This window comes from Bemisia tabaci, chromosome 3, assembly GCF_918797505.1.
Source record: "Bemisia tabaci chromosome 3, PGI_BMITA_v3".
NCBI classification, from domain to species: Eukaryota; Metazoa; Arthropoda; class Insecta; order Hemiptera; family Aleyrodidae; genus Bemisia; species Bemisia tabaci.
Window position 1 is genome coordinate 2586454 of NC_092795.1, and position 17320 is coordinate 2603773.

Genomic DNA, 17320 nt, shown 5'->3' on the forward strand with positions numbered 1-17320 from the left:
CGTCTTACATCCTCCTGTGATAAAGGTGAAAGGCGAATTACCAATGTTTTCGTGCGAGTGTGTGTGTGTCCCTTTGACGAGCCGCGGGTTGCCGCATCTGAGCAATGAGTGCGAGAGAGATAGACGATAAAACGGCGGCATGTCAAGCCGAGTAGTGCTCCTTTGACGTGCCGCATCTAGCTAATGCGGAGGAAAGCAAAACCATGGGTAAGTTGAGTATCCCCGTTTACGGCCGTTCTTTCCAGGGCTAATGGTCGGAAAGCACTCCGGTGATTTTTCGGGGCACCCGGATTCGGGCTCGCCATACCACCGCGGACCAAATTACGAGGCCTAGCCTGTAATTTTGCGAGTGTGTGTGTGTGTCCCTATGACGAGCCGTGGGTTGCCGCATCTGAGCAATGAGTGCGAGAGAGAGAACGGACAAAACAGCGTATGGACCAATCCAAGTTGAGCCTTAGTCCCCGTTTACGGCCGTTCTTTCCAGGGCTCATGGTCGGAAAGCACTCCGGTGTTTTTTCGGGGCAACCGGATTCGGGCTCGCCACTACCACCGCGCACCAAATGACGAGGCCCAGCCTGTATTTTTGCGAGTGTGTGTGTGTCCCTTTGACGAGCCGCGGGTTGCCGCATCTGATCAATGAGTGGGAGTGAGATAGACGATAAAACGGCGGCTTGTCAAAGCCGAGTGTGCTCCTTTGACGTGCCGCATCTGAGCAATGAGTGCGAGAGAGAGAACGGACAAAACAGCGTATGGACCAATCCAAGTTGAGCCTTAGTCCCCGTTTACGGCCGTTCTTTCCAGGGCTCATGGTCGGAAAGCACTCCGGTGTTTTTTCGGGGCACCCGGATTCGGGCTCGCCACTACCACCGCGCACCAAATTACGAGGCCCAGCCTGTATTTTTGCGAGTGTGTGTGTGTCCCTTTGACGAGCCGCGGGTTGCCGCATCTGATCAATGAGTGGGAGAGAGATAGACGATAAAACGGCGGCTTGTCAAAGCCGAGTGTGCTCCTTTGACGTGCCGCATCTGAGCAATGAGTGCGAGAGAGAGAACGGACAAAACAGCGTATGGACCAATCCAAGTTGAGCCTTAGTCCCCGTTTACGGCCGTTCTTTCCAGGGCTCATGGTCGGAAAGCACTCCGGTGTTTTTTCGGGGCACCCGGATTCGGGCTCGCCACTACCACCGCGCACCAAATTACGAGGCCCAGCCTGTATTTTTGCGAGTGTGTGTGTGTCCCTTTGACGAGCCGCGGGTTGCCGCATCTGATCAATGAGTGGGAGAGAGATAGACGATAAAACGGCGGCTTGTCAAAGCCGAGTGTGCTCCTTTGACGTGCCGCATCTGAGCAATGAGTGCGAGAGAGAGAACGGACAAAACAGCGTATGGACCAATCCAAGTTGAGCCTTAGTCCCCGTTTACGGCCGTTCTTTCCAGGGCTCATGGTCGGAAAGCACTCCGGTGTTTTTTCGGGGCACCCGGATTCGGGCTCGCCACTACCACCGCGCACCAAATGACGAGGCCCAGCCTGTATTTTTGCGAGTGTGTGTGTGTCCCTTTGACGAGCCGCGGGTTGCCGCATCTGATCAATGAGTGGGAGTGAGATAGACGATAAAATGGCGGCTTGTCAAAGCCGAGTGTGCTCCTTTGACGTGCCGCATCTGAGCAATGAGTGCGAGAGAGAGAACGGACAAAACAGCGTATGGACCAATCCAAGTTGAGCCTTAGTCCCCGTTTACGGCCGTTCTTTCCAGGGCTCATGGTCGGAAAGCACTCCGGTGTTTTTTCGGGGCACCCGGATTCGGGCTCGCCACTACCACCGCGCACCAAATGACGAGGCCCAGCCTGTATTTTTGCGAGTGTGTGTGTGTCCCTTTGACGAGCCGCGGGTTGCCGCATCTGATCAATGAGTGGGAGAGAGATAGACGATAAAACGGCGGCTTGTCAAAGCCGAGTGTGCTCCTTTGACGTGCCGCATCTGAGCAATGAGTGCGAGAGAGAGAACGGACAAAACAGCGTATGGACCAATCCAAGTTGAGCCTTAGTCCCCGTTTACGGCCGTTCTTTCCAGGGCTCATGGTCGGAAAGCACTCCGGTGTTTTTTCGGGGCACCCGGATTCGGGCTCGCCACTACCACCGCGCACCAAATTACGAGGCCCAGCCTGTATTTTTGCGAGTGTGTGTGTGTCCCTTTGACGAGCCGCGGGTTGCCGCATCTGATCAATGAGTGGGAGTGAGATAGACGATAAAATGGCGGCTTGTCAAAGCCGAGTGTGCTCCTTTGACGTGCCGCATCTGAGCAATGAGTGCGAGAGAGAGAACGGACAAAACAGCGTATGGACCAATCCAAGTTGAGCCTTAGTCCCCGTTTACGGCCGTTCTTTCCAGGGCTCATGGTCGGAAAGCACTCCGGTGTTTTTTCGGGGCACCCGGATTCGGGCTCGCCACTACCACCGCGCACCAAATTACGAGGCCCAGCCTGTATTTTTGCGAGTGTGTGTGTGTCCCTTTGACGAGCCGCGGGTTGCCGCATCTGATCAATGAGTGGGAGTGAGATAGACGATAAAATGGCGGCTTCTCAAAGCCGAGTGTGCTCCTTTGACGTGCCGCATCTGAGCAATGAGTGCGAGAGAGAGAACGGACAAAACAGCGTATGGACCAATCCGAGTTGAGCCTTAGTCCCCGTTTACGGCCGTTATTTCCAGGGCTCATGGTCGGAAAGCACTCCGGTGTTTTTTCGGGGCACCCGGATTCGGGCACGCCACTACCACCGCGCACCAAATGACGAGGCCCAGCCTGTATTTTTGCGAGTGTGTGTGTGTCCCTTTGACGAGCCGCGGGTTGCCGCATCTGATCAATGAGTGGGAGAGAGATAGACGATAAAACGGCGGCTGTCAAAGCCGAGTGTGCTCCTTTGACGTGCCGCATCTGAGCAATGAGTGCGAGAGAGAGAACGGACAAAACAGCGTATGGACCAATCCAAGTTGAGCCTTAGTCCCCGTTTACGGCCGTTCTTTCCAGGGCTCATGGTCGGAAAGCACTCCGGTGTTTTTTCGGGGCACCCGGATTCGGGCTCGCCACTACCACCGCGCACCAAATTACGAGGCCCAGCCTGTATTTTTGCGAGTGTGTGTGTGTCCCTTTGACGAGCCGCGGGTTGCCGCATCTGATCAATGAGTGGGAGTGAGATAGACGATAAAATGGCGGCTTGTCAAAGCCGAGTGTGCTCCTTTGACGTGCCGCATCTGAGCAATGAGTGCGAGAGAGAGAACGGACAAAACAGCGTATGGACCAATCCAAGTTGAGCCTTAGTCCCCGTTTACGGCCGTTCTTTCCAGGGCTCATGGTCGGAAAGCACTCCGGTGTTTTTTCGGGGCACCCGGATTCGGGCTCGCCACTACCACCGCGCACCAAATGACGAGGCCCAGCCTGTATTTTTGCGAGTGTGTGTGTGTCCCTTTGACGAGCCGCGGGTTGCCGCATCTGATCAATGAAGGGAGTGAGATAGACGATAAAATGGCGGCTTCTCAAAGCCGAGTGTGCTCCTTTGACGTGCCGCATCTTAGCAATGAGTGCGAGAGAGAGAACGGACAAAACAGCGTATGGACCAATCCAAGTTGAGCCTTAGTCCCCGTTTACGGCCGTTCTTTCCAGGGCTCATGGTCGGAAAGCACTCCCGTGTTTTTTCGGGGCACCCGGATTCGGGCACGCCACTACCACCGCGCACCAAATGACGAGGCCCAGCCTGTATTTTTGCGAGTGTGTGTGTGTCCCTTTGACAAGCCAAGGGTTGCCGCATCTGATCAATGAGTGGGAGAGAGATAGACGATAAAACGGCGGCCTGTCAAAGCCGAGTGTGCTCCTTTGACGTGCCGCATCTGAGCAATGAGTGCGAGAGAGAGAACGGACAAAACAGCGTATGGACCAATCCAAGTTGAGCCTTAGTCCCCGTTTACGGCCGTTCTTTCCAGGGCTCATGGTCGGAAAGCACTCCGGTGTTTTTTCGGGGCACCCGGATTCGGGATGGCCACTACCACCGCAGACCAAATTACGAGGCCCAGCCTGTATTTTAGCGAGTGTGTGTGTGTGTGTCCCATTGACGAGCCGCGGGTATCCGCATCTGATCAATGAGTGGGAGTGAGATAGACGATAAAACGGCGGCTTGTCAAAGCCGAGTGTGCTGCTTTGACGTGCCGCATCTGAGCAATGAGTGCGAGAGAGAGAACGGACAAAACAGCGTATGGACCAATCCAAGTTGAGCCTTAGTCCCCGTTTACGGCCGTTCTTTCCAGGGCTCATGGTCGGAAAGCACTCCGGTGTTTTTTCGGGGCACCCGGATTCGGGCTGGCCACTACCACCGCGCACCAAATTACGAGGCCCAGCCTGTATTTTTGCGAGTGTGTGTGTGTCCCTTTGACGAGCCGCGGGTTGCCGCATCTGATCAATGAAAGGGAGTGAGATAGACGATAAAATGGCGGCTTCTCAAAGCCGAGTGTGCTCCTTTGACGTGCCGCATCTTAGCAATGAGTGCGAGAGAGAGAACGGACAAAACAGCGTATGGACCAATCCGAGTTGAGCCTTAGTCCCCGTTTACGGCCGTTATTTCGAGGGCTCATGGTCGGAAAGCACTCCGGTGTTTTTTCGGGGCACCCGGATTCGGGCACGCCACTACCACCGCGCACCAAATGACGAGGCCCAGCCTGTATTTTTGCGAGTGTGTGTGTGTCCCTTTGACGAGCCGCGGGTTGCCGCATCTGATCAATGAGTGGGAGAGAGATAGACGATAAAACGGCGGCCTGTCAAAGCCGAGTGTGCTCCTTTGACGTGCCGCATCTGAGCAATGAGTGCGAGAGAGAGAACGGACAAAACAGCGTATGGACCAATCCAAGTTGAGCCTTAGTCCCCGTTTACGGCCGTTCTTTCCAGGGCTCATGGTCGGAAAGCACTCCGGTGTTTTTTCGGGGCACCCGGATTCGGGATGGCCACTACCACCGCAGACCAAATTACGAGGCCCAGCCTGTATTTTTGCGAGTGTGTGTGTGTGTCCCTTTGACGAGCCGCGGGTTGCCGCATCTGATCAATGAGTGGGAGTGAGATAGACGATAAAACGGCGGCTTGTCAAAGCCGAGTGTGCTCCTTTGACGTGCCGCATCTGAGCAATGAGTGCGAGAGAGAGAACGGACAAAACAGCGTATGGACCAATCCAAGTTGAGCCTTAGTCCCCGTTTACGGCCGTTCTTTCCAGGGCTCATGGTCGGAAAGCACTCCGGTGTTTTTTCGGGGCACCCGGATTCGGGCTCGCCACTACCACCGCGCACCAAATGACGAGGCCCAGCCTGTATTTTTGCGAGTGTGTGTGTGTCCCTTTGACGAGCCGCGGGTTGCCGCATCTGATCAATGAAGGGAGTGAGATAGACGATAAAATGGCGGCTTGTCAAAGCCGAGTGTGCTCCTTTGACGTGCCGCATCTTAGCAATGAGTGCGAGAGAGAGAACGGACAAAACAGCGTATGGACCAATCCAAGTTGAGCCTTAGTCCCCGTTTACGGCCGTTCTTTCCAGGGCTCATGGTCGGAAAGCACTCCCGTGTTTTTTCGGGGCACCCGGATTCGGGCACGCCACTACCACCGCGCACCAAATTACGAGGCCCAGCCTGTATTTTTGCGAGTGTGTGTGTGTCCCTTTGACGAGCCGCGGGTTGCCGCATCTGATCAATGAGTGGGAGAGAGATAGACGATAAAACGGCGGCCTGTCAAAGCCGAGTGTGCTCCTTTGACGTGCCGCATCTGAGCAATGAGTGCGAGAGAGAGAACGGACAAAACAGCGTATGGACCAATCCAAGTTGAGCCTTAGTCCCCGTTTACGGCCGTTCTTTCCAGGGCTCATGGTCGGAAAGCACTCCGGTGTTTTTTCGGGGCACCCGGATTCGGGCTCGCCACTACCACCGCGCACCAAATTACGAGGCCCAGCCTGTATTTTTGCGAGTGTTGTGTGTGTCCCTTTGACGAGCCGCGGGTTGCCGCATCTGATCAATGAGTGGGAGAGAGATAGACGATAAAACGGCGGCTTGTCAAAGCCGAGTGTGCTGCTTTGACGTGCCGCATCTGAGCAATGAGTGCGAGAGAGAGAACGGACAAAACAGCGTATGGACCAATCCAAGTTGAGCCTTAGTCCCCGTTTACGGCCGTTCTTTCCAGGGCTCATGGTCGGAAAGCACTCCGGTGTTTTTTCGGGGCACCCGGATTCGGGCTCGCCACTACCACCGCGCACCAAATTACGAGGCCCAGCCTGTATTTTTGCGAGTGTGTGTGTGTCCCTTTGACGAGCCGCGGGTTGCCGCATCTGATCAATGAGAGGGAGTGAGATAGACGATAAAATGGCGGCTTCTCAAAGCCGAGTGTGCTCCTTTGACGTGCCGCATCTTAGCAATGAGTGCGAGAGAGAGAACGGACAAAACAGCGTATGGACCAATCCGAGTTGAGCCTTAGTCCCCGTTTACGGCCGTTCTTTCCAGGGCTCATGGTCGGAAAGCACTCCGGTGTTTTTTCGGGGCACCCGGATTCGGGCATCGCCACTACCACCGCGCACCAAATGACGAGGCCCAGCCTGTATTTTTGCGAGTGTGTGTGTGTCCCTTTGACGAGCCGCGGGTTGCCGCATCTGATCAATGAGTGGGAGAGAGATAGACGATAAAACGGCGGCTTGTCAAAGCCGAGTGTGCTCCTTTGACGTGCCGCATCTGAGCAATGAGTGCGAGAGAGAGAACGGACAAAACAGCGTATGGACCAATCCAAGTTGAGCCTTAGTCCCCGTTTACGGCCGTTCTTTCCAGGGCTCATGGTCGGAAAGCACTCCGGTGTTTTTTCGGGGCACCCGGATTCGGGATGGCCACTACCACCGCAGACCAAATTACGAGGCCCAGCCTGTATTTTTGCGAGTGTGTGTGTGTGTCCCTTTGACGAGCCGCGGGTATGCCGCATCTGATCAATGAGTGGGAGTGAGATAGACGATAAAACGGCGGCTTGTCAAAGCCGAGTGTGCTGCTTTGACGTGCCGCATCTGAGCAATGAGTGCGAGAGAGAGAACGGACAAAACAGCGTATGGACCAATCCAAGTTGAGCCTTAGTCCCCGTTTACGGCCGTTCTTTCCAGGGCTCATGGTCGGAAAGCACTCCGGTGTTTTTTCGGGGCACCCGGATTCGGGCTCGCCACTACCACCGCGCACCAAATGACGAGGCCCAGCCTGTATTTTTGCGAGTGTGTGTGTGTCCCTTTGACGAGCCGCGGGTTGCCGCATCTGATCAATGAGTGGGAGAGAGATAGACGATAAAACGGCGGCTTGTCAAAGCCGAGTGTGCTGCTTTGACGTGCCGCATCTGAGCAATGAGTGCGAGAGAGAGAACGGACAAAACAGCGTATGGACCAATCCAAGTTGAGCCTTAGTCCCCGTTTACGGCCGTTCTTTCCAGGGCTCATGGTCGGAAAGCACTCCGGTGTTTTTTCGGGGCACCCGGATTCGGGATGGCCACTACCACCGCAGACCAAATTACGAGGCCCAGCCTGTATTTTAGCGAGTGTGTGTGTGTCCCTTTGACGAGCCGCGGGTTGCCGCATCTGATCAAGGAAAGGGAGTGAGATAGACGATAAAATGGCGGCTTCTCAAAGCCGAGTGTGCTCCTTTGACGTGCCGCATCTTAGCAATGAGTGCGAGAGAGAGAACGGACAAAACAGCGTATGGACCAATCCGAGTTGAGCCTTAGTCCCCGTTTACGGCCGTTATTTCGAGGGCTCATGGTCGGAAAGCACTCCGGTGTTTTTTCGGGGCACCCGGATTCGGGCACGCCACTACCACCGCGCACCAAATGACGAGGCCCAGCCTGTATTTTTGCGAGTGTGTGTGTGTCCCTTTGACGAGCCGCGGGTTGCCGCATCTGATCAATGAGTGGGAGAGAGATAGACGATAAAACGGCGGCCTGTCAAAGCCGAGTGTGCTCCTTTGACGTGCCGCATCTGAGCAATGAGTGCGAGAGAGAGAACGGACAAAACAGCGTATGGACCAATCCAAGTTGAGCCTTAGTCCCCGTTTACGGCCGTTCTTTCCAGGGCTCATGGTCGGAAAGCACTCCGGTGTTTTTTCGGGGCACCCGGATTCGGGATGGCCACTACCACCGCAGACCACCAATCCAAGTTGAGCTTAGTCCCCGTTTACGGCCGTTCTTTCCAGGGCTCATGGTCGGGAAAGGCACTCCGTGTTTTTTCGGGCACCCGGATTCGGGCTCGCCACTACCACCGCGCACCAAATTACGAGGCCACCTGTATTTTTGCGATGTGTGATGTGTGTCCTTTGACGAGCCGCGGGTTGCCGCATCTGATCAAACAGAGTGGGAGAGAGATAGACGATAAAACGGCGAGTAGTTCAAAGCCGAGTGTGCTCCTTTGACGTGCCGCATCTGAGCAATGAGTGCGAGAGAGAGAACGGACAAAACAGCGTATGGACCAATCCAAGTTGAGCCTTAGTCCCCGTTTACGGCCGTTCTTTCCAGGGCTCATGGTCGGGAAAGCACAACGGTGTTTTTTCGGGGCACCCGGATTCGGGCTCGCCACTACACCGCGCACCAAATTACGGCCCAGCCTGTATTTTTAGAGTGTGTGTGTGTCCTTTGACAAGCCGCGGGTTGCCGCATCTGATCAATGAGTGGGAGTGAGATAGACGATAAAACGGCGGCTTGTCAAAAGCGAGTGTGCTCCTTTGACGTGCCGCATCTTAGGCAATGAGTGCGAAGAGAGAGAACGGACAAAACAGCGTATGGACCAATCCAAGTGAGCCTTAGTCCCCGTTTACGGCCGTTCTTTCCAGGGCTCATGGTCGGAAAGCACTCCGTGTTTTTTCGGGGCACCCGGATTCGGGCTCGCCACTACAACCGCGCACCAAATTACGAGGCCTAGCTGTATTTTTGCGAGTTGTGTGTGTCCCTTTGACGAGCGCGGGTTGCCGCATCTGATCAATGAGTGGGAGAAAGAAAGACGATAAATGGCGGCTTGTCGAAAGCCGAGTGTGCTCCTTTGAGCCTTTGACGTGCGCATCTGAGCAATGAGTGCGAGAGAGAGAACGGACAAAACAGCGTATGGACCATCCAAGTTGAGCCTTAGTCCCCGTTTACGGCCGTTCTTTCCAGGGCTCATGGTCGGAAAGCACTCCCGTGTTTTTTCGGGGCACCCGGATTCGGGCTCGCCACTACCACCGCGCACCAAATTACGAGGCCTAGCCTGTATTTTTGCGAGTGTGTGTGTGTCCCTTTGACGAGCCGCGGGTTGCCGCATCTGATCAATGAGTGGGAGAGAGATAGACGATAAACGGCGGCTTTGTCAAAGCCGAGTGTGCTCCTTTGACGTGCCGCATCTGAGCAATGAGTGCGAGAGAGAGAACGGACAAAACAGCGTATGGACCAATCCAAGTTGAGCCTTAGTCCCCGTTTACGGCCGTTCTTTCCAGGGCTCATGGTCGGAAAGCACTCCCGTGTTTTTTCGGGGCACCCGGATTCGGGCTCGGCCACTACCACCGCGCACCGAATTACGAGGCCTAGCCTGTTTTTTGGCGAGTGTGTGTGTGTCCCTTTGACGAGCCGCGGGTTGCCGCATCTGATCAATGAGTGGGAGAGAGATAGACGATAAAACGGCGGCTTGTCAAAGCCGAGTGTGCTCCTTTGACGTGCCGCATCTGAGCAATGAGTGCGAGAGAGAGAACGGACAAAACAGCGTATGGACCAATCAAGTTGAGCCTTAGTCCCCGTTTACGGCCGTTCTTTCCAGGGCTCATGGTCGGAAAGCACTCCGGTGTTTTTTCGGGGCACCGGATTCGGGCTCGCCACTACCACCGCGCACCAAATTACGAGGCCCAGCCTGTATTTTTGCGAGTGTGTGTGTGTCCCTTTGACGAGCCGCGGGTTGCCGCATCTGATCAATGAGTGGGAGAGAGATAGACGATAAAATGGCGGCTTGTCAAAGCCGAGTGTGCTCCTTTGACTTTGACGTGCGCATCTGAGCAATGAGTGCGAGAGAGAGAACGGACAAAACAGCGTATGGACCAATCCAAGTTGAGCCTTAGTCCCCGTTTACGGCCGTTCTTTCCAGGGCTCATGGTCGGAAAGCACTCCGGTGTTTTTTCGGGGCACCCGGATTCGGGCTCGCCACTACCACCGCGCACCAAATTACGAGGCCCAGCCTGTATTTTTGCGAGTGTGTGTGTGTCCCTTTGACGAGCCGCGGGTTGCCGCATCTGATCAATGAGTGGAGAGGAGAGAGATAGACGATAAAACGGCGGCTTGTCAAAGCCGAGTGTGCTCCCTTTGACGTGCCGCATCTGAGCAATGAGTGCGAGAGAGAGAACGGACAAAACAGCGTATGGACCAATCCAAGTTGAGCCTTAGTCCCCGTTTACGGCCGTTCTTTCCAGGGCTCATGGTCGGAAAGCACTCCGGTGTTTTTTTCGGGGCACCCGGATTCGGGCTCGCCACTACCACCGCGCACCAAATTACGAGGCCAGCCTGTATTTTTGCGAGTGTGTGTGTGTGTCCCTTTGACGAGCCGCGGGTTGCCGCATCTGATCAATGAGTGGGAGAGAGATAGACGATAAAATGGCGGCTTGTCAAAGCCGAGTGTGCTCCTTTGACGTGCCGCATCTGAGCAATGAGTGCGAGAGAGAGAACGGACAAAACAGCGTATGGACCAATCCAAGTTGAGCCTTAGTCCCCGTTTACGGCCGTTCTTTCCAGGGCTCATGGTCGGAAAGCACTCCGGTGTTTTTTTCGGGGCACCCGGATTCGGGCTCGCCACTACCACCGCGCACCAAATTACGAGGCCTAGCCTGTATTTTGCGAGTGTGTGTGTGTCCCTTTGACGAGCCGCGGGTTGCCGCATCTGATCAATGAGTGGGAGTGAGATAGACGATAAAATGGCGGCTTGTCAAAGCCGAGTGTGCTCCTTTGACGTGCCGCATCTTAGCAATGAGTGCGAGAGAGAGAACGGACAAAACAGCGTATGGACCAATCCAAGTTGAGCCTTAGTCCCCGTTTACGGCCGTTCTTTCCAGGGCTCATGGTCGGAAAGCACTCCGGTGTTTTTTCGGGGCACCCGGATTCGGGCTCGCCACTACCACCGCGCACCAAATTACGAGGCCCAGCTGTATTTTTGCGAGTTTGTGTGTGTCCCTTTGACGAGCCGCGGGTTGCCGCATCTGATCAATGAGTGGGAGAGTGAGATAGACGATAAAATGGCGGCTTGTCAAAGCCGAGTGTGCTCCTTTGACGTGCCGCATCTGAGCAATGAGTGCGAGAGAGAGAGAGAACGGACAAAACAGCGTATGGACCAATCCAAGTTGAGCCTTAGTCCCCGTTTACGGCCGTTTCTTTCCAGGGCTCATGGTCGGAAAGCACTCCGGTGTTTTTTCGGGGCACCCGGATTCGGGCTCGCCACTACCACCGCGCACCAAATTACGAGGCCAGCCTGTATTTGCGAGTGTGTGTGTGTCCCTTTGACGAGCCGCGGGTTGCCGCATCTGATCAATGAGTGGGAGAGAGATAGACGATAAAACGGCGGCTTGTCAAAGCCGAGTGTGCTCCTTTGACGTGCCGCATCTGAGCAATGAGTGCGAGAGAGAGAACGGACAAAACAGCGTATGGACCAATCCAAGTTGAGCCTTAGTCCCCGTTTACGGCCGTTCTTTCCAGGGCTCATGGTCGGAAAGCACTCCGGTGTTTTTTTCGGGCACCCGGATTCGGGCTCGCCACTACCACCGCGCACCAAATTACGAGGCCTAGCCTGTATTTTTGCGAGTTTGTGTGTGTCCCTTTGACGAGCCGCGGGTTGCCGCATCTGATCAATGAGTGGGAGAGAGATAGACGATAAAACGGCGGCTTGTCAAAGCCGAGTGTGCTGCTTTGACGTGCCGCATCTGAGCAATGAGTGCGAGAGAGAGAAAACGGACAAAACAGCGTATGGACCAATCCAAGTTGAGCCTTAGTCCCCGTTTACGGCCGTTCTTTCCAGGGCTCATGGTCGGAAAGCACTCCGGTGTTTTTTCGGGGCACCCGGATTCGGGCTCGCCACTACCACCGCGGACCTTTTCAACTTTTCCATACCTGTGTAAATCTACCTTGAACGCGAATGATCAACGTGAAAGAATCGATTCAATCCTATCGATTTCTTGGTCGGAGAATCGATATTTTGGATGATCGATCCAAGAACCGCCATTACCATCTGCCAACTCACTAATATCCTTTTCCCACCTGATTAGTTCATCAAAGTTGATTATTAAAACCCTAGTTTTCATCAATTACCTTCCTCTTCAAATAAAATTTAAAAACTGAGATAGTTCTATGTTTCAAAGGCAAAATTTGTCGTGGATGAGTGGAAATGGTAAATACTCTATTGGGCGATGCAAGCCGCGCGATGCAAATTTTGACGCTCTCCATGACGGCAGTACTGTTCATTGAAACTTGTAACTGATTTTGCACCGAGTGTCTGGGATGAAGTATTTTTATTAAGTTTATTGAATTTGCGCCCCAAGCCTCAAGATGAAACAAGCTTGGTAAGTTTTACCGTCTTATGAACATATTTATTTCGCAATTTCATACTAATCTACTCGGTATAATGTCCGTGGCGGTGGATACGCGAAACGGCGTCGCGCCACTTTGTTGCCGTTCGCCGAAGCCGGGATGCTGTAGTATTTCAATTCGACGACTCTTTGATTCCTGGAAATTTTGGCACATCGTTAAAAATGCGCCAGCGTTTCCTTTTATCTTTCAAGTAATGCAGATAGCTTGCACTACCGTCGATGCGATCTTCAGTCCATTTGTTAACTGTGAGCGACTGCTACGTCCGAGTGTTTTAAGGGAGGTGTATCTTCCAATGATCAGTTGGTTTACTGATATGAACTATCTGAGGATGAAATTTTACTCCTCTGTGAAACACTCATTGATTAGTTTGTCGGCAAGACCCACTTTCTGATGATATCAACTAAAGAACTTCAATGAGAAGATGCTTTGTTGTTGAAAAGCAAGGTTAGGTTTTCTACCGGGAGTTACTGATGAAAGATGCGCTCCATCACCTCCAGTATAAGGAATCAAAATTAATCAGCACATCTAGTCTGATTGTTAAAATTTTGTGTTTGTCCCATGGGTAAGACAAGGTTGAAGAGTATGTAGTCAAGTGATTGGTCGGTTTTGTGCGTTATCCTTTCTGGGGGGCGATTATTGAAATGATATCGACTCTATGTCGCCGCTTTGTCGTGTCGCGCCATCGACTGAGAGCCACTCAGTCGATAGTGCAACATGACAAAGCGGGGACATAGAGTCGATATCATTTCAAAAGTCGCCCCGCTGCAGTCCCAATAAAGGATGGATTCATCTAGAATTTGACTACCATGTGTCAGCAGCTCAGGAGATGCCTTTAGCTTCTCGATAATTACATCCTCCATTGGCATGACAAAGGGGATGACTCACCAAACCGACTAATCACATGACTAAATTCTCCCTGAACTTGTCTTAACTGGTCGACAAACACATAAGGACCCCCCACACTCCTTATGGAAATGTGTACCAGGATTGATTTCCAATTTTTTTAATGTATTTAACTCTTATATGGTTGCTAATCCAAAGTCATATAGCAATAACTTTACAAGGCACCATTTATGCAGTGTTGTGCACAATCCATGGTGGAATTTCCGATTATTACTAGAATAAGTGAGGCCAGCGTAGCGATTTCACAAGGAAATCCAAGCTGGGGATAGATAAGGTAAAGAGTGGAGGAGAGAAAGAATCTGATTTGGATGATGAAACGAATAGGCGTGCTGAATCTGAGATAAGACTGACAAGTTTTCATTGTTTTCAGCAAGTGCTGAAACATAAATATTGCCGTGCTGGCCTCACTTATTCAGGTAATCATCGAAATTTCCAACACGGATTGTGTGAAAAGTTGCGAATACTATGCCTTGTAGAAGATTGGCGCAATGATGACTTTCGATCAGCATCCTGAGATGAGTTTAATTCATTTAGAAAATTGGAAATTGATCATGATACACATCCCCATAAGGAGTGTGCAGGGTCCTTTCAACAATCAGGCTGCAGTTCCAAGAATCAGGGGCAAGACATAGCTCACTTGAAGCCTTCATTGGTTATCCCGGGTCCCTAAAACCTTGCTGCATATGTTCATATGCTTATTGTGTGAAGTAGAGTATTGCAGCTTTGTTGTGGTACATTCCAACCTCATATTCTGTTTTCCTATACACAACAGTTTGTTCGAGCATCAATGAATATTTCAGGAATGAAGTGTGAAAGGTAGGAATCTCGCACTAATTTTACTGTTGGTTTCATTTGTCAGTTTTTTGTACATAATCTAAGTAACAAGTCATAAAAGTTTGGCAACATGGTATGGTACCCATGCTAAAGCATTCTGGTATTTTAATTTTAAGGGGACCAAAAGTAAAGTAGGGTCGGCAATTTTTGATAGAGAAATTGGTTGCAGAGAACTGATTGGATTTTTTCGGAAAATTTAAAGATCCCCAAAATTTCTCATGCTATGCTTAAGCTGAGGCCTGTGCACTTGAGCTTTTTCTGCTGTGGATAACATCCATGTACAACATGTTTACAGCATTTTTTAGCTAAAAATTAAAATAAAAATAATTCAAATTGATAAATTAATAGTTCAAAATGAGAGTTCGTCTCCTCATAAGAAATAGCTAATCTTTCTCATTTCTTGTTTTTGTAAATTTAAGTTGAAGAATAATATAATTAGTGAGTAGTTAAAAACTGATTTTTTCGTCGTTGGTTTTATAATAATTATCATAATTACTATTAAAAACTTTATAATTTTAACACTGCTGAGCATTTCATCATGGAGCAGTCTGACATGTTCTTTGGAAAGTTTTATCGTGCGTTTGTTTTTTATTTTGAGTTTTATTTTTTGTTTGTTTAATCATCCAGCTTTTTTTCACTGCTTTGAGTTCATAATCGATTATTCACATTATGTAATCATATTGCACAATGCTCGGATGAATTCAATCTTGATCCGTTGAAAGCAAATGGTTTTTTTGAAACTGTAGAAGTAAGTATGAACTGTGTTTACTTTCTTTAATATTGTAGATGAAGGTATGTTTTTGGGACTTAATGCGTAAATCCCTTTGCAATCCAGTTTTTGCATCAATGAATTTCAATCTAGCATGTAAATAATAAATGCTGCAACAAGCTGCATGTATTCCCCCTACAATTTCCTCTGGTCCAGAAAAGTGCAGCTTTAAAGGTAAAGCTGGACCATTTGGCCATTGGACCATTCATATGGCTTCCTTCCTAACAGCTAAATGTCTCTACAATTTGGAAGCATTTTAGGCATATAGTACATACACATCCAGGCAGCTCAAAGCAGGACTTTTCAACTAGGTATTCCTCTTGAAGTGCTCCAACAAGAGTGAAATGGATGGTAACACTGTCAACACCTAACTGTCTGCAATTGAGACTCTTGTTGGCGTAGAAAAAAAGATCCGTGCAGAAAAATTGGTGGTTGATACCCTGTAGTAAACTTCTGTGACAAATATAGGTTTTTTTTAAAAAACAATTTTATCTCAAAACATTTGTAAACCTAGATTATCATATCATTCTCCTTAATTTTTCCGTTGAAGGCACAAAAATATTCTTCTTATTTTTTCAATTGAGTTATTTCCTTCATTCATTTGCGATATTATTTCATTTTTGTTTTCTTTTTCTTTTCACAGAATCTAAATGCTCTAACTCCAAATAATATTGTACCTACGAAGTCTTTTTGGAGATGTTACACTCTTTAGGGAATTGGAACTAATTGTGAATGCCTAAAGTCATGAGTGAAATGATTTACTTTTGGTCTTGAGCCTTCTGCAAAACTGCAGATCAAAAATCTTGAGGCATACAATTGTGAATCAAAGGTCAGTGTGAGCTGTACATTTTGCCTTTAAATCGGACAGATTTAACGAAAGAACGATAGTCTTTTACCTCACGAAAGAACGTAACTACTCTTCAACTTCGCCAAATTTTCCCTCGTTAATAAAATTTTTCCTTGAGAATTTTGGGTAGTTCTAACTGAAAATTTCATTGATTTCTCCTTTGATCTCATACCAAAATCAGAAAAATTTCGGATAAAATCGCAGTGGTACACTCTTATTCAAAATTGAATTCTTTGAGGCAATTTTGCAACCCTAGAATAAAGTTACGTTCCCTCGTCCAGGAAACAACAAGGAATCAGCTTTACTACATCAGATGTTGTGTATTTTTTGCTGATAATAATTTCCTTATCAGAAACGAAGCAGCGCTGGAACTTGAAAGTTTGCGAATATATTTCCTTCATGATCTAGGGTAGGTTCAGAGAGTTTTAAATTGTTACGTAGTTGAGTTCTCTGTTTAAAAAATGAAACTTGAGAGAAAATTAGGAACATGGAATGCAGTCAAGCTGATTTCCACTAAATCTGTTCAATTAATTCTGTTAAAACTTCATTGGATCAGTTAGGTTAGTAGGAAGTATATTTTAGATGTAACTACCCACAAAATAAGTGAACTTTGTCCACAAAAACTCAGATTCAAGTCATTTTCACTGAGCATGCATACATGGTACATGATACTACAGCATTGAGAGTAGCCTAACAAATTTTCTGAACCAAAAACACCCAAAACTTTCAGACAAAATCGAAGCTACAGTTGTTTGAAGTTTGCATTTCATTACTTAAATATAGTTTTGACTTGAAGCTAATTTAAATTCTTATCTGCCATTTTGGAATACGCATTGTGTATTGATATTGGAGCCTTATGCCCTCTAATTGGCATAGAAATGGAATAAATTGCTCGTCACTTATTCTGTTGGGTACTGAAGAGTCTTGCGTCAAATTCTCAAAGTACAATTTTTCGTTCCTCATTATTCACTCAACCTAAAATTTTTCCTCATCAATAGAGAGACCCCTTTTGCTGTGGACAGTGACAAGTATAAGTGAAAATTTCAGAAACGCTTCATCTATTGAAAAATTTGTTCTTTGTTTCCTTTGAAATAATATTCCCTAATATCCAATAACTTTGAAAGTTATAAAATTCCTTCAACGTTAAAAAGCTGTATTTGGACCTTGCTAGCAGTCTCTTTGATTATCGTCCATAACTCAGGTCAATTGCTGCAAGCATTAATAAATGAATTTTCCTTGTTTAACAAATAAATTTAAATTGATCAACTCAACCAACCTGAATCCTAAGATCAATTTTTATTTGTACCTCATCTCTTTTCATCTTAGTCAATTTAAAATTTTTTGTACCTGTTCAAT

General features: G+C 49.4%; 1 protein-coding gene across 3 annotated transcripts in view; it reads left to right on the forward strand.

Annotated features, from left to right (window-relative positions):
• Nucleotides 1-12304: 12304 nt before the first annotated feature.
• Nucleotides 12305-17320, forward strand: part of Su(var)3-3 (lysine-specific histone demethylase Su(var)3-3) — a 33496-nt gene continuing 28480 nt past the window's right edge. Inside the window, exons 1-3 of one of the 3 annotated variants that reach the window (XM_019060482.2) lie at nt 12305-12583; nt 14976-15096; nt 15761-15946. Coding sequence is in view for 1 of the 3 variants with exons in the window: in XM_019060480.2 (XP_018916025.2) it covers nt 12570-12583 (14 nt within the window). In the remaining 2 variants the exon portion in view is untranslated. The remainder of the gene's footprint in view (nt 12584-14975; nt 15097-15760; nt 15947-17320) is intronic. The other 2 variants (XM_019060481.2, XM_019060480.2) reach the window with 2 other exon arrangements.